Source organism: Crocuta crocuta, unplaced genomic scaffold, assembly GCF_008692635.1.
Source record: "Crocuta crocuta isolate KB4526 unplaced genomic scaffold, BGI_CrCroc_1.0 scaffold274, whole genome shotgun sequence".
Lineage (NCBI taxonomy): Eukaryota > Metazoa > Chordata > Mammalia > Carnivora > Hyaenidae > Crocuta > Crocuta crocuta.
The window spans coordinates 4,334,493-4,356,905 of NW_027530222.1; the positions used below are offsets into that span (position 1 = coordinate 4,334,493).

A 22,413-nucleotide genomic window follows, 5' to 3' on the forward strand; every position below is an offset into this window, starting at 1 on the left:
TGGTTTTTAAGAAAATGTCAGATCCAAAACATTCAACCATGTTCTCCCTATGACTCAAGATGCCTGTGGTTTTCAGTGAGGCACCTTTAGAAATGACATACTTCTTTCAGTTGAGAACTTGTTTACTCATGAAAAGAATATAACCTTCCAATCCAGACAGACCTGGAGCTGTAATAATTGTATGACTTTGGATAAGTTACTTAATTTCTTACCTTACTCATTTGTGAAATGGCAGTAGTTATATCTACTTTTCTGGGGTGCTGTGAGCATTATAGATAGTATACCTAGAGCATCTTGCACATTCTCGGTCCACAAAAAAATATTCAAGAAACAGCTTTTATTTAAGGCCGGTTTACTTCTCCATAAGCCTATTCTAGGAAAACTATATATGAAGGGTTATGTTAATTTCTGTTTATGGTAGTTGAAGGAAAATAATCATGAGCTAAAAGGCTTTTATTATTTTTAAAATATTTATTTATTTAAAGAGAGAAAGAGTGCACGCATGTGCACAGGTGGGGAACGGGCAGAGAGAGAGGGGCCAAGCAGGCTCCACACTGTCAGCGCAGAGCCCAATGTGGGACTCGATCTCATGAACTGTGAGATCATGACCTGAGCTGAAATCAAATGCCAGAGGCTTAACTGACTGAGCCACTCAGGTGCCCCTAGAATGAATTCTTTTAGAAAAAGATGATAAGAATGGTGAAGAGAATAGTTTTATGTATGTTTTTTTATATATGTTTTTTCATTCTGATATTGACAGTTATGTAAACTCAGCCTATTTTCCTTTTTTTTCTTGGCTACCAGGAAACTCAGAGTCATATCTGATAGTGAAATCCAGTAAATGTCTTAACCCCTTTGGATTAGTGTACTTGCTTCATCTTTTTGTTTGCCACCCTAAATCTTTTTGGGGAAGAGGTAGTGCATAGATACATTCAGGAAATAAAATGAAATGTTACATAAAGACTTATAGAAGAAACTGAGCGGATTTAACATGCAAAATAGAAGTCTAACAGAGAGTCAATAATTGTCTTCAAGCACTTGAAAAACTGTCATGTGGACAAGAAAATAGACTTAATTGCATTGTCCTAAACACCAGACACTTAAACAATAGATGGAAGAGGTAGGAGAATTATTTAAGCAAAATAAAGAAGACAATTTTGTTTANATGTAGTATTCCATGGTATAGATAAACCACATCTTCTTGATCCATTGAATGGAATTTCTATTGGGAAAATGAGTCCTCCATCACTGCAAGCGCTAAACTTACCATACATATTCATGGATTTGGCCTCTAAAAATTTGTCTAAACCCAAATCCCATGATTATATCTCCAAGCAGCTGCTTTAGAGTGTTGCAGACTATGAGTCTGGAGTTCTCTCTTGTCCAGTAAGAGAGCAGATACAGAATTGAATATGAGAGAGGCTAATGGAGTTTTCTCTCTGTATTTATTGAGCTCACAAGATATTACCCACGTGGTGAATGTGAAGAAAACAAGATCCTACACACGTGGGGAATGTGAAGAAAATAATCAAATAGTAATCATTAACTTATGTGTGTAAGAAGCAAAGGGTCTGGGGGGCAAGTGGAATTTGTGACAAATAGAATGGTATAGTGGCGTCAGATGAAAGTAATTTCCTGCAGGTGACATAGCAAGTTACTCATGATCCCATTACACATCTTGGGTGCTTTTGTCCCTGGTCGTGGCTTTCCACCCTAAGCTTTTTTCTAACCCATTTATGGAAGTATAAGGAATTCTCGAACCCATTTCCCCACATTAGGCCATTTTGTAAAGATCATCATCTACTGGTGGCCTAGGAAACTCTCCACCAGGACTATTCTGAACTTAGTAGTCAACCTTTCGACAAGGATCACAGAGAATTAATGTTAGGTCTAACATGCCTTAGGGGAGGAGACCACAAATGGTAGCCCCTTCTGGTTATGTGGCAAATATCTGTTGTCGCCTATAATAGTTAGGCACTCTGCAGAAGGTGTGGGCTTCACCAAGAAAGAAGACTGCCTTGCAGCGTCATCCCATAGCACTGGAGACTCCCACACAGGGTGAACACACCTCGCATTAAGTAAAGGCCATTTGAATTGAGTGGCTGCTGCACCCCAGAGATGACAAGGTTACTTAGGTAACGATATTACATAATCTTAAAATGTAATACATAATACTCAAAATAACTTATTATTTTGAAGCAATTTCAACTCTGGAGATCTCATTTCATCTTCTTTTAATGTGGTTCAATGCATTGGGGCTGGATGAGAAAGCTGGGTCATAGAAAGGCTTTCTGTATTAGTTGCTAATATTGGCTGTAACAGACTGGGTACAATATATCAGTTATATAAAATAATAAAAGTTTATTTCTCATGTCATAGTTAGATGCAACTCAGTGGTCTTCTTCCATCTGGTAGTTATGCTGTCTGGAGCATGAGGCCGCCAAGGTCACAGCAGAGAGGGACTGAGTTGGCACACTGGCTCTTAACTACCTTATCCTGCAAGCGACACAGGCCACTTCTATTCATACTTCATTGGCAAATGCTAGTCACATGATCCTAACCCAATTGCAAGGGGGGCTGGGGAAGATAGAAGATCCCATAGTCTATGGTGAGCACTACTCTGACATGGTGACTAAGGCTATTAGCTAGTTTAAGGATTAACTACAACTATAAATCAGATCTTCTGATTTCCAATCTTTCATTCTCTGCGTTGAGCCCTGCTCTCTGATCTTCCTGTTCAAATGGTATATGGCATTTAGGGATCAACCTAGGGTATTTTGGGGGCTGGAAACTTTGAAGCCAAATCTTTGAGCACAGAGCCTGGGGGCCATGCTCTGGCATCTAATGGAGTTTTCCATGTGTCCCATCGTAGACTGACTGGATACAGATTACCAAACCAAAGGTAGGGGATGTGGGAGCCATCATGAACCCAGAACCACAGGGAGCCACTGTGGAGGAAGGTGTTGAGTAGGAGGTAGGGAAAGATAGTAAACCTAGAAAACTCCCGGCCTTGAAGCATGCCCAGTGTCAAGCAGACTGCAAGCTAATAATCTGGCTATTCTTCAAACCTACACTTGTTAAATATTTGCCTATCATTTATTTAGGAGGAGAGAATTAATGCCCCGTGGAGAAAGGCAGAGAAAGAAGGTGCCTGGTGGCAGACAGCACATATTCTCAATTGTCCTGGACAATATAGCTTTGGCCCCAAAGGCTCATCATTCTTGCAAAACAAAATCCCTGCAGCTAAATGGACTGCCCCTTAGAAAGCACTTAGCATGCCTATGAGCATGACCCTGGTGATTTAGTCCCTCTACTCCAAGGGACTTTACAGAGTGTTAAAATTCCAGGAACATTATCTTCTCCATCTTACTACCTTCCACAGATGTTTTGTGTCTATTATTTCTTGGTGCTCTAAGTACAGTCTCTCTGTAGACCAGCTCAGGAGCCCCACAGGCATTAGAGGAAAGATATGGGAGTAGACACCCATTGCTTTTTTCCATTTGGGATACCTATGTCCAATCAATCCCTTCAACCTTGTGTATATCGTCTACAGAGAGGGTTGGCTTTGACATTGGCCTGTTTTCTCTTTATCTTTAAAGTCTACACATTTAAGAGGGTACAATGACCATTTCTGCAAGGTTTCCAGACACTCTGTTCTCAACCAGAGTCATCCTTAGACAACCAGGAAAAGAGATATAGGAATCTGCGATAATGAGGCTCAGAATGGGAAATGTTTATGCAAAAAGAGAAGTTAACGTGGTTAGGAGAACTTTGATTTTTGCATTTCTTGACTTACTTAAAGAACCCTAGTCAGCAATACATTGTGATAATTTTATATGGGAGTCATTTACGCGCACGCGTGCGTGCGTGCGCATGCACGCACGCACACACACACACACACACACACACACACAGCTGTCTTGTTCCTGGGAGAGAAAGAAAGACAAAATAACGGAATATTGTCTTTCACTTGTGCGTGTCAAAGAACACTAAACAAAAATATGTGCATTTCAGTGGATTCTTTTCTGGTATAGGCTCTGCAATTGGAATTTGGTTTACTCAGGAAAAAATCAGCTACTTGTTTTTATCTCACACAGCTGTGAGAAAATGAGCCTACTAAACTATACAAAATGATTGAGAACATTTGTTTCTCAGCATTTCAGGCTGGCTGGTGGCAACACAGAGTGAAATAGCCTTTAGACAGTACTTTTCCAAGCCTTCGATTTCCTCACGAGGCTCTAAGTAGATGGTGTAAATGTTTGAGATGAGCTTACTGGAGTTATTCACAGAGAAATGAATTTAGAAATGTCCCAGGGACAAAAAAAAATAGTAAAACATGCCTGGTAGAGAACAGGGCACTTGCTCCACCAAAGGACAGAACAAATCACAAATAGATGAGTTTTTAATTCCCATATTCTTCAATTAATTCCTTCCATGAATTCCCTCTTTCATTATTCAAATAGATGTTGAATTTCTACAATATGTTCTGCCATTGCTTTGCTTTTTTGTTCTTCGTACCTAATAGTAAGGAGTAGGGGAAATTTCACCATTAAACAATATGTCCTCACGTGTTTTCTTCCCTGTCAGTATAACCGTTCCACACTATCCCCTGTACAAACTGCATGCAGTGGGTTCAAGAACACACCTGGTCCCTACTGTGTGAGTGTGTGCATGTGAGACAGAGAGAGGGAGAGGGGAAGGAAGGGAGAGGGAGATATTCAAGAAACCTCCACAATCAGTTTTGGGAAGACACAAATGAGCCTTACATTACTCACAGACCTGGTGACAGGTTTGCAGCATTAGATTGCTCCTTACAGAGCTCATTCCCTCTCTTTAGTCCATTGGCATATCTTCTAGGCTCTGATTCTTGTGACTTGGGAAATTTTGACATCCTATTCTATTTCACCCTCCTATTGGAGGCTAGCTTATTGTTTCTTCCTTCTTTCTTATCATTTTTGTCCATTCCACCAAATACAGATGTCTTTACCCCTCTTGTCTTACTCCCCCAGACCACCCATCTTTATTTCGTGTACCTTACTGCATATTTTTTTCCTATTGCTAATCTCCATCAGAGCCCTGGCTCTCAGATTTCTTGGACTCAAGATAAGCTGCCTCGGTAATGAACTCAAACATTTTCCTGATGCTCACATCTTGCATGACAGAAAGCAGTAGGGGAGGCAGACTGAAGGAAAAGGGAGGCGCAAACCCCAGCAAGTGCCTAAGTGCCATTCACTGACATTCACACTCAGACAGAGTCAAGGCCACTGCGATCTTTGAGCCGTTTTGTTTCACAGAAAAGGAAACTGAAGACCATAGGATCGGGAGACTGACTCGAGTCGCTCTAGCAGGCAAGCACCTCAGCAGCCCCCGTCTCTGGGTTCCTGGCTCAGTGCGCCTCTGCCACTCATAGGTGCCTCTGTAGCCACTTGCCATTTCGCAGCCCAAACCTGAGGCTGCCTGAGAGTTCTTCTATTTCCACCAGGAGCAGAGTAGGCGTAACCTTCTACTTGGATCTGCTGACTTGAGGCCAATTTATCATCCGTGTAGCTCTGTAAAGCTGCATGAAATCTCTACAAAGTCTGTGAATCGGTAAGGGTCAACACCAGAATCACTGGACTGAACTTCAGGAGCTCCTCTGAACTGAGTGATTGCCCCGGCATTCCCCAAAATGCCAGCAAGTCCTCAACACTTTCAGATGCTTGTTTTTTTTGGATTTGTACCTGCTGATTAATTAATTGAAAAAAGCTACTGGAGCCCAAACATACTCTCACCCCCTGTTAGTCATTCCTGGATGGGGAAGAGGGAATCATGTTAACGTTGGCAATTTCTATTCTGCGTATGACTCCAGAGCCCATTGCTCTGGCCCACAGAGCATGAGCTCATGAGCTCATGGTTTAATTGGGTTAGAAATTAAATGAATGCTTTTTTTCTTCTAAAGGGGAAGGAGAGCCGCCCCACTCCAAGACTAGCAATTAAAACTGCAAGAAGACACTTGGCAGGAGTGTCAGCAGCAAGGCACACACTAAGTGGAGAGGAACAAAAGCTCTCACCTCCAGAAAGAGCCAGGAAGTTCGAGACAAGGCAATTCTCAATGCTGCTAGGTATGGGGCCNGGGTGGGGGTTGGATTTATAACATTCTGGATAAATTCAAAGACAAACACATGAGAGAAACAAGAGAATAAATTATGCTGAACTCATGTGTTTTGTTCTTGCATGAATATGAAAGACACACTTCTGGGTGGAATGACTAGTGGAGATAGTTCTAAAGCTCCTTCCAAATCTAAATTCTGTGATGCCATATAAATCAAAGTAGCCTCACCAGCCTGTGGATGCTCACATGCCTACATGCTCCGTTTCCTTCAAAATACCCCCATTTTTAGGGTATTATTTAGGGTAATACCCCCATTTTAGGGGGTATTATTTTTAGGACTTTCCAAATGGGTGTATCATGTGTTCCCCCAGCCCCTGGACTATGAGAGGCTTTCCACTTGCCCAGGATCCCCTTACAGAAGCATCGCTACGTCGCTGTTCACTCTTAGGTGTCAGGATCCATCGGGGGGCGCCACCTCTCAGATTTTTCCAAGATGCCAGTCCTCTAGGCAAAAGTGGGGAGAATCTGTTACTCAGCCTCAAAAAGCTCCCAAGAAAAAAAATTCTGACTTCAAGTCTTCATCTTTCCAGCTCTATGTATTCAGACTCCGACCAAGAAGCCACACGAACAATTCAACAAACCACTTTTTACTGATTGCCTCGATGTACCTGGCACTTCCAGAGCTGGGGGTGCGATAATGAACACAGAGACTTGGTCCCTGCCTTCATCCATGCCCTCCTCTGCCCCGAGCTCCCGTCCCTCCAACCCTAATTATTCCACCTTCCTCAGTTACAGAACGAAAATTCTCATAGGTATTGAGAAATGAAAAGGATTTCATTTCACTTATGGAATGAGGAAGTCATAGGGCTGAAAATCCAGCACGGGAAATTTTTAAAAAAGAAAAAGATCTCAGATCTCAACTCGGAAGGGTTGTCGGGGAGAAAGGAGCTTTGCGGAGTAGCAGTGTTACAGCTCCAGTCCGACCAGCTCAGATGCCCTGTGTGTCTGATAAATGCACTTACCTAAATCACATAGACAGTCATAGTCTATCATATGCTACCAGTCGAACATTAACTCAGTTTACCTAATAGAGTTAGTATGTGGACGGAAGGAAGGAGTTTGGAAAAACAGCTTCATAATTACAATGAATATTTTCATTTTGTACATTTTGTATATTTGGAAAATATGGTGGGTTTGTAGCAAAACGTGCTTCCTCCTCCTATGGTGACTCATTATTTCGGAAAGTACCCATTATATACCAAACATTGGGCTAGTAGATTGGGACACAGCAAAGGACAAGATGGACAAAAATGCCTGCCTTCGGAGAGTCTACATTGTTAATAGTCAATATAAACTATAAAGAAGTGAAATGAAATAGTATGTTAGTTAAATGTGGGCAGGAGAAAAACGGAACAAGAAAGCTGAGGGAGGGGCTAGCAGTGAACAGGGAACATCTTCCTGAGAAGGTGACGTTTGACCCCTGAAGGCAGCAAGGGAGCAAAGCACGCAGCTATCTGAAGAAAGAGCATTCCAGGCTTTGAGAATAGTAAATGCAAAGACCCGAAGTGAAAAAGCACCTGCAATATTGAGGGAAGGGCAAGCAGGCTCAGGTGGCCCCAGAGCGTGACGGAGGCGATTTTACATGTCACAGGGGCCGGACCTTGTAGGGCCTTGTACATCCAGGGCAGGTCCCTGACATTGACTAAGTGACACAGGAAGCCATTGGAGGGTCTTGGGCAGTGACATATCTCTTTTTTTCTTTTTTTTGGTGGGGAGAGAGAGAGCACTAGTGAGCAAAGGGCAGAGAGAGAGAGAGAGAGAGAGAGAGAGAAGCAGGGCTCACCCTGGGCTCGTGTTTTTTATCTGAAGCAGGCTTGAGCTCACCCGATGTGGGACTCAAACTGACAAACTGTGAGATCATGACCTGAGCTGAAGTCAGATGCTTGAGGACTGAGCTGCCCCTGACTCTTGTTTTCATGGGGTATTCCTAGCCACTCATTGATAAGTAGACTGAAAGGGGCAAGGGAGGAAGCAGGGAGTCTAATTAGGGGAAAGCATAAAATAATCGAGGTGGGAGGAGCTGGAGGCCTGTATCTGGGTGAAGGCAGGGGAAGTGAGGAGAAGGCACATTTTCTATTCTTTCCTAAAGCAGAATATTGTTTTCATTATGCTGGATTATTGCACTTGGCTTCTCTGGCAGTATAGACATTTGGGGTTTTTTGGTGATGAAATGAGTTAATACATGTAAAGGGCAGGGATGGCTCCTGGCAAATGGCAAGCATTTGATTCATGCTAGTTATTGCCTGTTTTCTGTATTTTCCACCATAGCTATTTTTAACAAGGATTTGCTATAGCTAATAATCCAAACTGTCCATCCATATACATGATTGCTTAAAATAGAAATAAAGATCAGGAATCATGTATAGGAGGAGAGATTGCAATTGGACCAGAAATTAGATTATTACTGTAATTAAGCACTGATTCAATTTCTGTGCTTCCTGACAGCCAAGTCAAGAAATGAAATCCCATAATTTATAAGGTTCTATCTAATAAGAGGAAACAGCAATTTTCTTTTTTTTTTAATTTTTTTTAATGTTTTATTTATTTCTAGGAGAGAGAGAGAGAGACAGCGTGAGCAGGGGAGGGTCAGAGAGAGAGGGAGTCACAGACTGAAACAGGCTCCAGGTTCTGCGCTGGCAGTCAGCACAGAGCCCAACGCGGGGCTCGAACCCACAAACCGCGAGATCATGACCTAAGCAAAAGTCGGATGCTCAACCGACTAAGCCACCCAGGCGCCCCGGAAACAGCAATTTTCAAGAGACCCAGAATTGTTCTTGGCGCTAAATTCCCTTGGGTTCTTAATATAAAGGACTCTGAGTCATTAGTATATAATGTTCTCAATAGCAGTTCAGCAGGTAATACAGAGACATTCTTTGTTGAGCTATTTCTTTTATTGACTCACAATGGAATTATTAAATAATAACTCAGTAAAGCTGTTACAGAGTATGGTGTAGTGAAGAGGACCGGATAAGAAGAACTAAACTTGAGGCCCTTTGTACCTGCGTGAGCTTCAGCACACTTAACCCTTAGAACCTTAGTTTCAACATCTATAAAATGGACCCTATTCTAAGTCCTTCTCTGTCTACCTGGCAAAACTGTTGTTAAGAGTGAATGAGATGATCTATTTAAATAGATGGACTCCAGTCCATCAACATACTTACTGAGGATCCATTGTTTTAAGTACCAGGCGAACAAAACAAAGTCTAGGCCCACCCGCATGAAGGTTTTAATCTAGTAGAGAAAGACAAACCCACACACACAAAGTACACATTTGGTAAAGTTAAGTGATAAGAAGAGGTATGACAAAATTAAAGGAAGGTGAAGGGATAAGGGAGGGAATCTAGTATCACTAGCCATTGGCAATCTTCACTGGAATCTGCTTCATGAATTTATTCATTATTTCAGGAAACATCTACAGAGCTGCTCCCACGTGCTGGAGTCTGGGCAGCCAGTTGGATAATTGCCAGCTTATTATTACATGGATGCACTCTTATTTCCTGAGTTACCATCTTGCGCCAGCATGCATGGGTAGGACATCTATCTAGCGAGGGTATGGAGCAAGGCCAAACGGCCCTCCATCTTGCCCAAATCAGCAAATTTGGCCTTTTTCTTCCCCCACCTCCTTATGTCCATGTATTAGTTTGCTTAGCCTGCCATAACAAAATACCACAGACTGGGCAACTTAAAGGTAGTTTATTTGCTCACCGCTCTGGAGGCTAGAAATCTGCCATCAAGATGGCAGCCAGTTGGGTTTCTCTTAAAGCCTTGTGTCTTGGTTTGCAGGTGGCCACTTTCTCATGTGTGGTCACATGGTCTTTCCTCGGTGCCTGCACACCCCCGGTGCCTCTTTTGTATGTCCAAGTTTTACTTTTTTAATGAGGTTCCCCCTGATTGCCTCATTTTAACTTAAGCACCTCTTTTAAAGCCCTATTTCCAAATGTAAGTCGCATTTTGAGGTATTAAAAATTTTTTGAGGGTTAGGGTTCCAACATACAGATTTTGAGGGAGCACAGTTTAGCCCATAAAAACCCACTTCTTACTCTGTTCAGGTCATTTTGTCATCATTCCAGGAACATGGCTTGTGTTTTTGCAACCTGGTAGTCTCTCTCTTCCCTCTCTCTAACGTAATTCCCATGCATCCTGTAAGGTTCACATGGAATGCCATTTCCTCTGAGAAGCTTGGCCTGACCAGCCTAAGCAGCCACGCTAAGTCCCTCTTTGGCCCTTATTAACCTTTGCATCATGAATCAAAATCCCTTGAATTGGATAGATGACTGTATATGGTTTATTTTCATGTTACATTATGAGTTTCTATCTCCTCTGAATCATTTCCCCAGTATATGCTGATAGTATAATACATACACGCTCAATACAAGTTATAATGGATAGGAACCTAATACCTCATTGACATGGAGACTTTCATCGGCAACTAAGGCAAAATGTAAATAGGAAGATGGCTGGTGCTAAGCACACTTATCCCAAAATGTATGTTTCTCAAAGGTATTTCTTATGAGTCACTAAGATTTTACTTTCACTTGCAACCCTTATCTGTTGATAGACAGAAATGTCATCTCCAGGCAAATATGCCGCCTCTGATGAGTAAGCAATTTAGTTCAAAGTGGTATGTTAGGTCACGATTGTCATCATCTACGATCATACACCGATTGGTTTGGAAGCTTTTTTGTTTTTTCGCTTTTAAGTTCAAGTTGACCAACTGTCCCCTTTGCCTCGGCGTGACACTCAGCCTGAAAGCCTCATATGCAGCCGGCGTGCAGTACGGCCCCCTGCTCCTTCCTGAAAGTGGATGTGGAGCTGGCGGGGTGAGCCGTGGTTGCACCAATGGGCTTTATGTGAGATCCAGCACTGAAAGAAGCACTGTCTGTACCTTTTTTTTTTTTTCCTAATGCAAAAGCCATTCTTGTCAGAAAACAATGGAAGGGACTTGCTGTCTTTGCTGGGGGCTTGCTACTCTGCCGTCTGGCAGCTCCCTAGGCTGTTGGTTGGATTAGGAGACATCTTTCAGAAACAGGTCGGTGAGGTCGCTAACAGCCATGGTCTCCAAGTCAGCCTGCCTGGCCTGAAGGCTCAGCTCTGCCACGCACCAGCACTGTGGCCTTGAGTAGTTCGACTTGACCTGTCTGTAAAGTGGGTTTAATGAGAACACCTTCCTCGTCAGCTAGTTGTGGGGATTTGATGAGTTAGCATATGGCAAGAAGTTCGAATGGAGCCCGGAACACGTCAGCTCCTCACTAAGTGATGAGTGTTATTATGTTCTGTACCCTTGTAATAAACTCCATCACTGATTCCAGCTCATGACTTACCGAGGACTGGCTCTACCCTTCTTATGCCTCCCATCCAACAGTACAAGACAGTCCCTTGCTTAGCAAAGAGCTTTTGCCAAAATGCTTTTCTCGAAGGCAGTGAGCTTTACATGGAAAAAGTATAACTCTGGATGGTCCAGTTCCCACCCCCCCCGCACCCTCATTTCTCTCAATTTCTTTGGCTACTGTCACAGTGCAAGCCATTTTCATCTTTAGTCTGGACCGCTACCTAGTCCCTGGTTCCTCTCTGATTTGACTCCTTAAATTCTGTTCTCTATTCAACAGGCAAAGGAATCTCTTTAAAATGCAAATTTGATCAAGTTATTTCTCTGCTGAAAATCTCCAATCTCTTTCTATGACACTGAAGACAAAATCCAAAGGCTTTCCTCTGGTGTATGAAGCCGCGTGTGACCTAGCTTGACAGGCTAATGGCATTCCTTCTGACACTCAGGCAAGCAGAGCACATTCTCACTTCAGTGTTTTGGCTCTGCTGTCCCTTCTGTTTGAGTATTCTTTCCAGATCTTTGCGTGGATGATGCATTAGTATTCAGATCCCAGGCCTGAGGCAGTGGAGGGTAATGGTGACAAGCAAGACTTGAGAACCCAAACACCTTGGATCTAAATCTTGGGCTTCACCACTTCCTAGCTGTGTGACCTTGGAAACATTACCTACCCTCTCTGTGCCCCAATCTCCTCACCTGAGATAAGCATGATAACCATTCCTATACCACAGGATTTTTTGAGGTTTAAATGCATTAACATTTGTTTAAACACACACACACACACACACAGTAAACTCTGTTTTAGTGTTTAAAAATTACAATATTTCCTCAAAAAAAAATCATTCTTCGATCCATTCCATGTTACTACCTACCCCATGATAGTCACTAACATGAAATTGCTTTACTTTTATTTTCTTCATGGCACTTGCCATTTTTGACACAAATAAGTGTTGATTTGCTCTCCCACTGGACTGAAGTTTTGTGGTATCAAAACCTTTGCCTTATTCCTTACAGACCTGTAATCTCATTTCTCAGAACAGTGCTTATGTTCTCAATAAAGATTTATCAAATGAAGGAACCTGAGTTCAAATCCTGACTCTACCTGCACAATGGCTTTTATCTAGATACTTGACCTCTCTAGGCCTCAATTTCCTCAATTACAAAATGCAAAATAATATCTATACCTCACAGGGTTGCTGTTTGGTATATATGCCAAAACGCCGAGGGTGATTATCTTTGGGAGATAGGATCCCAGCATATTTATATTTTCCTCTTGCTCCTCTGTATTACTTTAAAAATAATGAGCATGGACTTATTTTGTAATTCATGTAGCTTTAAAATTAAATATGTGTGGGGCGCCTGGGTGGCTTAGTCGGTTAAGCATCTGACTTTCGCTTAGGTCATGATCTTGCGGTTCGTGGGTTTGAGCCCCGCGTCGGGCTCTGTGCCGACTGCCAGCTCAGAGCCTGGAGGCTGTTTCAGTCTGTGACTCTCTCTCTCTCTGACCCCCCTGCTCACGCTCTCTCTCTCTCTCTCTCTCTCTCTCTCTCTCTCTGTCTCTCTCTCCTCCTAGAAATAAAAAACATTAAAAAAAATTAAATATGTGTGAAGGATTTAACACAGTGCCTGATTCATGGTAGATATTTAGTAAATGGCCAATCTTAATACCACTGAGCCTGGAATCAGCCTGGAAACACTTCTTCTGTGGCGCCGAGCCGTTGGCGCACACGCCAGTCTGAGGCTTAGGGCTCCATCACTAGCAGACCCCAGGACCCCACTCCCAAGACCGGCTCCTTCTCTCTGGCCAGCTTCAGAATCAAAATGGAGGGAGGAGGTTAGGTGGCTGTGAGCTGAGGGGGTTTCTTCCCTTTTAGACCACACCGGCTCATTCTCACCCTTTAGAGCCCAAGATCATCTCCTGATTCTGGGTGGACAAGCTTTCGTCAGTGCTTAGTATGCCTCCCACACCCTGCGGGCTGCAGAGAATATTAACGTCGCAAATCCTACTGTTTATTTCCCCCCAAATCATTTTCAGTGCCGAGCAAAGAGATTGTATCCAACTGCTGGAATGTAATCAGGGACAAATCTGGGCAGCCCTGGAAGATGGGGCTGATACAAAGCTGTGATTCTCCGGCTAGCGAATTTCCAGCATGGCAGAGGGGCTTGCCCACCCCTTCCCAACATGCTGGAGAGATGGGATGCTGGTTCACGGTGGGCTGGGGCAGGGGAGCGGGGCATCCCTGGCACAGGCCCATCCGCAGCACAGCTGCTCATGATGCAGGAGGCAGGGGGAGCTGGGGTGAGTCTTCATTTCTCATCAGGAAACCTACGGCTTTTCTGTTGTCAGGTTATCTGTCAGAGCGGCCGATTCTAGCCCGGGCTTCTGGGTCCTAATGACCTACTTTCTACTTGGCCCACTCAGGCTCTGTCGGCGATTATGTCTCTGAAGATTAACTTGAAATGACTTGAAAGTCATTGTTCTTGTTCCCAGTAAGCAAAGGCGAAACACAGCTTCTCAGAGCAGATTAAGGGTTCTCTGGCTTTCTCAAAAAATGGTGGCATATTAGACAGAGGAGATCCAGGAGCCCCAAGGTAAAGGACGTCATGGCTGCTAGATGGATTTGCAGTCTAGAACGTGTGTCACTGTGAAACTCCAGATGACAAGCCACAGGCATTCCCTGGCCTTCTGGAGCCACTACCCCCATGCTAGGGAACCGAGCCAAGGGCAGATTCAGGTTGGGTCTATAGTCCAAGGGCACCCTAAGCCAAAGGATTGTTTTAATCATCTAAAATAAGGTCTGGAAAAGCCAGAGACTTAGGTCACTATAGTTATCTATTCATGGAGTCCAGGGCCCAGTAAGAAGAGATTCTAGGGATGAGTTCTAGATCCCATCCTACAGTAGCCTCATCCCTTCCTTGATCCACCAAACAAAGCAATTTTTAAGTAGCTGATGTTTGTATAGTATGTCCTGTACAAAGTAGCAAGTTTAGTGTGTAAACACACAAGTCCCAAGATCATATTCTCTAGTTTCAAAGCCTGATTAGCACTGTTCCAAGGGCAAGTCGCTGTGATTCAGTGGTCTCTTCTGTAAACAGGGCTTGGAATCTGCCTCCTAGGGTTTTGTTTGTTTGTTTGTTTGTTTGTGTGAGGACAGAATGAGGCAATCTATGCTTCGTGCTTGGTATAATGTTTGGCATGAGCTTTTATAATTATTTCAACAGGAGACACAGAGAACGTACTTGGTCCCTGACCTTGAGCTGCTTGTATGAATGTGTCCGCTGGTGGCGTGGCATGGACCCTGAGTCGCGTTCTCTTATTCTGGGATAGCTCAACTTTCCTTGCACCCTTGGCTCTAAACTCCTGGAACTAAAGGCTGCTGCTGGTGGTAGCTCGGCCGTGACCTAGATCTGGCGGCTCACCCCTCGCTTCTGGTGGGCTTCCCGCACATCCCATAATGTTTGCTTTCTGCCACTTCCCACACTACTTTCTAAAACCTCCTCCTCTTTGGCAGCCTGAGACAAAATAAAAATGCATCACCTGAAGCTGAGGTTGAAAAATAGTCCAATTACTGTTGTTTGAAAACAAATTCCCCTATCGATGGCGTTTCTTGGTGAATGATTCCCTTTACTGTGGGGCCTTCCTGGAGCGGAGATAAATGAGCCAATTTGGCTTTCCAGAGTCCATCTTCTGTCTGGGCCAAATTACTGTAGGAAATCCTGAATTATAATTTGTTTGCGTGATCATTAATTCATCTAATGGCAAATTCCTCACAAGCCGTGGAATTGGAGAGAAATGATTAACAAACATATTTTGTTTAATGTGCATCGCTTTGAAAAAAGACAGCTGTTAATCTATGGGAGGTGCCAGGGAAAGTGCTAAAAGTAATAGTAGCTAACTTTTATTGAGCACCCGCTCTGTGCCAATCACTTTGGTATTTTTTTTTTGCCACTGTCCTAAACATTATACATACGTGAACTCACGTCACCCCCATTTCTACCCTACGAGGTAAGTGTTTTAGTATCCCATCTAATAGATGAAGAAACTGAGGCACAGAGAGGTTATGACACCTGGCCAAGGTCACACAGTCAGTATATGGTAGGATCAGGATTCAAATCCAGACAGCCTGATTCTAGTGCTGAGGCTTTCAGCTTCCTAGTCACTCTGTCATTAGGTATTTAGTAAGAACCCTCCAGATGTGAGGCACTGTGCTGCCTCCAGGGGATTCAAAGAAGAACACGATGTAGTCAGTTCCTTATGGGGACTCGGAGTCTGGCTGGGGAGTCAGACCCATTAACAAGTAGGGCTTAGATTTGAACTGGAGCAGGGGCGCCTAGGTGGTTCAGTTGTTAAGCATCTGACTTTGGCTCAGGTCATGATCTCACGGTCAGGGGGTTCAAGTCCCGCGTCAGGCTCTGTCCTGACAGTTCAGAGCCTGGAGCCTGCTTTGGAGTCTGCATCTCTCTCTCTCTCTGCCTCTCCCCTGCTCATGTTCTGTCTGTCTCTCTCTCAAAAATAAATAAACATTAAAAAAATTTTTTTAAAGATAAAAAAAAGATTTGAACTGGAGCATTGTGGCTTGCAGGGGATGCTGAATGCTGAGTAGGAGTCTGCCCATCAGGAAAAGGGGATGAAAGTGAAGACTGTTCCAGAAAGACTCTGATAGAAGCCAGGCCAGGCAGGGGTGCCTCCAGATTGCTTAGCACTGGTCTCCTTGCTTCTACAAAATCCTAGTGAGGTTGCCCATTCCTCCACACTCAACCCACTTAGCGATAAGTCCACAAACCACCCAGAAGAGAGAGAGCAAATCAATTTCTTTTAGTGGATCCTTTCCCCAAATTAAGCATAACAGTTTCCTTGAGTCTCAAGTGCTGTTTGAGCTCCTTAACATGCTGTTCCCTCTAGAGGGATTTGGGGTTTAATCTGTTTGGTTTCTTCTCTTCCCATAAGATTAAAATCCTCTCCCTCTTGTCCTTGAAATCTGATTACTCAGAGATGTGATCAGTGACTGTCAACATTTCGGCCAGGGAAGAAGGGGAAGAAGTGGGCTGTTGCCTGGTGGCTGATGGCATCTGGACAGCACCTCCCTGTTGCCTAAGAGGGAATGACACGAGGTCAACTCACACACACAGGTATCCATTCCATGTGAGACTTCTCAGGAATCCAGCTTTGCCCTTCAAGCATTCTCCTGGCCACATTGGCAGGCTGTGTCAAGAAGAATCTCCTTTTTAATGCCAGGGAGGCCCAAATAGGGCATGTCACCCTGCCGAGGCCTCCCCCTTAAGCAATCCTAAGTAATGGTGTGCCTCACATCTTGAGATGAATCAATAGCACAAGGGAAGAGACTGGAAGGGGGAAAACAATGATCTCAGGGATCTTTTTGTAGCTTGAATTTATCAGCTTAGGAACCAAAGAACATGACGATATTTCCTGTTCTTCTTGCTGGGGACCAGACCAGGTTAATTTCCCCCCCATCACGCCTTCATTAAGAAGATCATAGCATCAACTGTCCCCTCGAAGACTGGGAAACCTTTTTCTTTAGTTCTGTCCTCTTAAGTTAGAGTCCCGTCCCTGAGGTGAACGTGTACTTAGATAACACTGCCAATGGAAACCCAGCAGGGCTAGCACCCAACATGAAGAATGAACCAGATTCTTTCCCACTTCTGTTAGTCAGTATAATTATGGACTTCAAAACCTTTCTGGTATCTTTGAAACCACCACGCTTCCTAGACATGTGCAGTCTCTCACTGTTTTCTTCTCAGGCCCACCATCCCTTTCCTGGCCATGACCCCTTCGCCATGTGGCTGGATTCCCAAAACACCTTCTTCTGCAGTCTCTACCTCCAGCCCCTACAGTCCACCCAGGAGCATGGGACCACCGGATTTCTCTTCTGGAAATAACTGTGTTTATCACGTGACTTCGGTCCCTACACCCCTCTTCAAAGCACTTGATGACTCCCTTGTTCTCAGAAACACACCCAACTTCTCCAAGTGGCTTTCAAGGCCACTGTGGTCAGTCTGTTTCCATCTGAGTCGCCCCCTGGTGTTTGCTCTGGGCTTGAGGAGGGTCAATTCACCAGACTGCTCCCTTCATTCCTTCCCCAAAGAATGCCTTCCTGCTGAGATGGCCAGACCTGATTACTTTCAGGAAATGGAGTAGACGAGCTCCTCTGAGACAGCAGGAAGGACACATAGGGGACTGCTGTCCTTCAGGGACTCTCTCCTCACCTTGCCTGTTCAGATTACTCCCAGCCGGTGTGTTTCAAAGGGAGTGGAAACCCTATAGCCCGTTTATCCTTGTTCGTATGAGCACAGTGTTTGGTGAGCTCTTTATCAAGGACTGACAGGTTGGTGCCAACCAGAGGAGGCCGAACTCATTCATCACTGCAGTAGGGACGTGCCCCAGCCTGGAAGGACGATGCCTACAGCTTCATTTCCTGGCAGCTGCCCCAACCTCACACTCAGCCTGCTCGTCATTGAAAATCTCCCACTTCTGTGACCTTCAGAAGTCAGGTGGAAAGCAATGGACTGGCCGGGTCCAGGTCCACAGGGCAAATGTGTTCTGAACTGAGCTCTTTGTCAGAACCAGGCGGTGATGGCTGAGCCAGAAGGGGTCTGGGGCAGAGGCGAAATTGGGAGCCCTGAGGCATTATCATCCTGCTTACCTTCTAAGCCAGTAGAGTGAGGCTGGAGATGTAGGGAAGGCACCAGCTCTAGAACTTCTTTTTTTTTTTCTTTTTGAGAGAGAGACAGAGACAGCATGAGCAGGGGAGGGTCAGAGAGAGAGGGAGACACAGAATCTGAAGCAGGCTTCAGCCTCTGAGCTAGCTGTCCCCACAGAGCCCGATGCGGGGCTCGAACCCACGAACCGTGAGATCATGACCCAAGCCAAAGTTGGACACTCAACCGACTGAGCCACCCAGGTGCCCCATCAGCTCTAGAACTTCTACAGAGGAACTCAGGGGGACACTTGGACTGGGAGAAGGGGCTGGCAGAGTTTTAATGATGAGACTACACAAGAAGCATTTGTTTAAATGAGATTGTTTATTGGGGTGGCTTGTGGGGGGCTGATGGACATAAGGGGGGTGGGTGGTCAAGTAACTTCCCTGTACTATCGTCGACACTAATCTTTCAATGCCCTTCCCCTGCTCTGCTCTGTACCACAGAGAGTCTGCATCTTTTCTGTGACCCCAGCCTCCAATGGGCAGCCCCTCCTTAGCTCCAGCTCCCACAGGGTGGTCTTGCCCTGGGGATACGGTGACATCAGGGCCTCCCTCTGTCTCCGGCCTAGGGTTGAAAGAGGCTTCCTACAGTTACTGCCTTGGGGCTGCCAAATGCTCCTGTTTGCTTTTTTAAACTCCCCTACAATCTATAATACTGCCCCCACCTTTTTAAGTTCCTTCTATAGAACTTTGGGGCACGGAGGCACTTTCCTGACTGGACCTTCTCACCTAAACTATGCCTTGACATAACCACTAACCAGAAATGGACTAGAAGGCAGCCATCCAGGGAGAGCACGTCTTAGAATCACTGCCCTGAGCGGCAGTCTGCAGTCTTCCCACCATGCCACACAGTCTTCTGGAAGGCTTCTGTCATGTGGGTCATGAATATGAGGGGTCCTTTTACCTCAGGGCTCCTGTTAACTATGTACCGTGTGAAATAACACAGGCTTATCTTCCTGAACAATGCCTGGCCTATTAATGTGTTGGTGAGGGACCAAGAAGAAGGAAGAGAGAGAGATGCTGTTCATTTGGGGAACTTCCAGCCCGGGGAGGAAACTGAAATCAGGCAAAAGATGAAGAACACGTAGAACTGATGCTTTACCCCCTGACTCACGTTCCCTGCTTCATAGCCCAATCCCACTCCTCTGCCGCCTCTGACTCCTGGGCTGGTCAGCAAGTAGTCAGGAAGTGGAAATTTATCCAAACATCAGAAAAACACTGCCCAAGGGGGAAGCTCCCCAGACACCCCTGCCACCCCAATACAGCCATGCCACAGCCGCAGTGTTCTTTTGACTACATGAATATCCGCCGAGTCCCTGGTGTATGCCCTGACCGGGGTCGCAAAGACCATGAATCATGGCCCATACCTTCGAAGGACCTCCATTCTGGCCGCAGAGATAAGGCGGACCGGCATGAAACATCTTAAGAGCCACACAAGCAGACTCCATCCTGGGTCAGGAGAAAACCTGGGGAGCATAGATAACGGGGGGCTTAACACCACTTGGCTTTAGAAGCACTGTGCCCTAAAATACTTCACCATTATTCTCCAACCTAATCACTCCCTCAATCTTGGGAATCCCGTTTAACAGAAAACTTGGACTCCAAGAGGTTAAGTATAGTTGACTCTTGAACAACGCAGAGGTAGGGGCACCGATCCCCCTCTGTGCAAGTAGACACTCCATGTATAACTGTGACCCCTCCTCGTCCCCAAAACTTAACTACTAATCGCCTACTGTTGGCCCAGAGCCTTAGTAGTAATATAAACAGCCACTTAACACATATTTTGTGTGCGATATATCCTCTATACTATATTCTTACAATAAAGTAAGCCAGAGTAAAGAAAAGGTTAAGAAACTCTTAAGAGAAAATACATTTACAGTACTGTGCTGTGTATATTGAAAAAATCCACATGTAAGTTGACCTGTGCAGGTCAAACCTGTGTTGTTCAAGGGTCAATCATATAAACACAGTCTTATTGACTAAATGTGTCAAACTGGATTAAGCTACAGAACTGAACTCTGCCTCCTGGGATATATGTTGTGACTGAGATTTCCGCCCACTGTTGGGTGTTCTTTATTCTGAATTGTGGCATGAGTAAAAACCTCACCAAGGACCCAAGGCTGTGGTCTCAGATCCTAATGTAAAAGAAACCCTCTTCCTTAAACTTCTTGGATAGTGAGAACCACAAAAGGGAACTTGAATTGAACGTTGGTGTTCTCTGTTCGAGGAGGTTTCAGTGGAATTAGGGTAACTGGGATGGGGAGTCCCTCGGTGAGACTGAGACATTGTTTAGCTTGGGGGTGTAAGACAAGACCATTCAGTCCAGACTCCCCACTTCAGATGGGGGGCACTGAGACCCACAGGGGGAAAGGGGCTTGAGGTTGAAGCCACAGGAGGGAGTCAGCCTGGAAGATGCAGGCCTGGGGACTGTCAGCCAGGGGCTGAGAGAAGGCGGGCATTGAGAAAGTGGGCAAGAACTGTTGGCAAAGGCCTGCGTCTGGAGCGAAACCTACAGCTAGGAGCAAAGGAGAGAAGATACACTACAAAAGTGTGCTTACGGAAATGGGGGAGTAAGAATAGTTCAGTGCAACAGAAGCCAAAGGAGAGGATTTTGAGAGGAAAAAGACTAGCGGATAGTAGCAACTGTCCCAAGGCATCAAGGAAATAGGATGTAAACAGTTGTTGGATTTGCAATATGATCTTTAAAAGTGTGATTCTAGAAAAGTGATGCAGATGGAAAGACAATGAAACAGGGTGTGTGCATGTGTTCTCCTGAATACCGGACAGTGACATCTGAATTCTGCCCCAACGGGGAGGTGGTGGTGCTGAGGTGAGGTGAAGGTTGGCATGGCTGATGGGTCCTGTTGGGCAGAAGTGGAAGGAAGGGTCCTCTTTGCTGACGCTGAAGGAGATGCCCACACTGGGAACCAAGAGTCAAGCAGAGAGCCAGCTTCCTAGAGAGAGGTGTTAGAATAAGTCCCCACATCCTAATGGCCAGAAACACAGACTGAAAACCAAAGTTAAAGAGCCAGAGACTGAGAACCAGGATATGCTCAAGGAAGAGGGAAAGTCCAGGAGCAAGGAGGAGGCAGTCCCAGGGCAGATGGACTCAGGTGGTTGTCCAGGCCTGACTGTGTGTATCTGCCACAGCGTGACCCCTGGGAGCGGGGCTGGCTTCATGGAGACACAACCTGCCCAGTCACACAGGTCCCTGCCATCAGAGGGCCCATGCTTGGTGTAATGCTCTGTTGCGCCATCTTGAAATTCCTAATAATTCTATCTTCCAACTCGTGGTCTGTGCATAAAGCCTGATGGATGATAGGGCATGTGTGTGAGCAAAGATGTGTGCAACAGGAGTGTCTGCTTCTGTTCCTTGCCTACCCATTTGCGTTTAGCATTTGTGGTGTCCCGCAAGCACATAATTCCCATGGAACCACAATATGTGGAGTTCCAAGGGACTCACAGAGAGTAGAAGGTGCACATGTTGCATATGTGACTAAGGACATGAACCAAGACTTGCTTTCCTGTGTGAAAAGACAGCAGCAGTGTTCTAAGAAACACAGATGACCAAGGGACCCTATCATATCCTTTCTTGCTCATGTTGTTTCCCTGTATCAATGAATCACTGAAAACGATGATGCGGAAGGCGAGAAAGGACAGGACAACGCATAGCTCCTTTTCCTTTCTTGCTCATCAGCAAGCTGATGGCAGAGTACTGACAGAATGTGCACATTATCAAGAAGTAAAATGAAACCGTTAACTTCATTTTGTGTAATGTTCCTACTGTTCTGGTAGTAATGAAATACATATGCATGAAGAGCTAGCAAATACAAACGGGTGTAATTTCAACAATTCCACAGATGAATTAAATGTGCTTACAGTTTCATTTGAAACTGACATTATACAATATCAAGAAGAATGGAAAGTCCATACTGAGAGTTAACATTTTAAAATTTTCTTTACTTAGAATGACGTTAAGTAGCAAATAGAGAACACCATGACAAGTCAAAAGGGAGATAATGGAAGAAAGGAAAATTTTAAATCGTAGTGACCTGTAATAGCATTTTCCCCCCTGGGTTTTGAACAAGGGGGCCTGCTTTGTCCTTCTGCCCGGGGCCCTGCAAAGTACACAGCACTGTGTTTGAATGGCCAGTGCCAAAAGATAGTGTTGAGGCTACAAAAAGCTGGGAGGAGTCATCAATCCTTTGATAAACACAACT

General features: G+C 44.8%; 1 protein-coding gene across 1 annotated transcript in view; it reads right to left on the minus strand.

The window, feature by feature from the left end:
• KCNA3 (potassium voltage-gated channel subfamily A member 3) overlaps positions 1 to 6,823 on the minus strand; it is a 28,089-nt gene extending 21,266 nt beyond the window's left edge. The window contains 3 exon segments of the mRNA XM_077765622.1: positions 5,448 to 5,557; positions 6,051 to 6,137; positions 6,760 to 6,823. Of these exon segments, the coding sequence (XP_077621748.1) occupies positions 5,448 to 5,557; positions 6,051 to 6,137; positions 6,760 to 6,823 (261 nt within the window).
• Between the last annotated feature and the right edge of the window lie 15,590 nt (positions 6,824 to 22,413).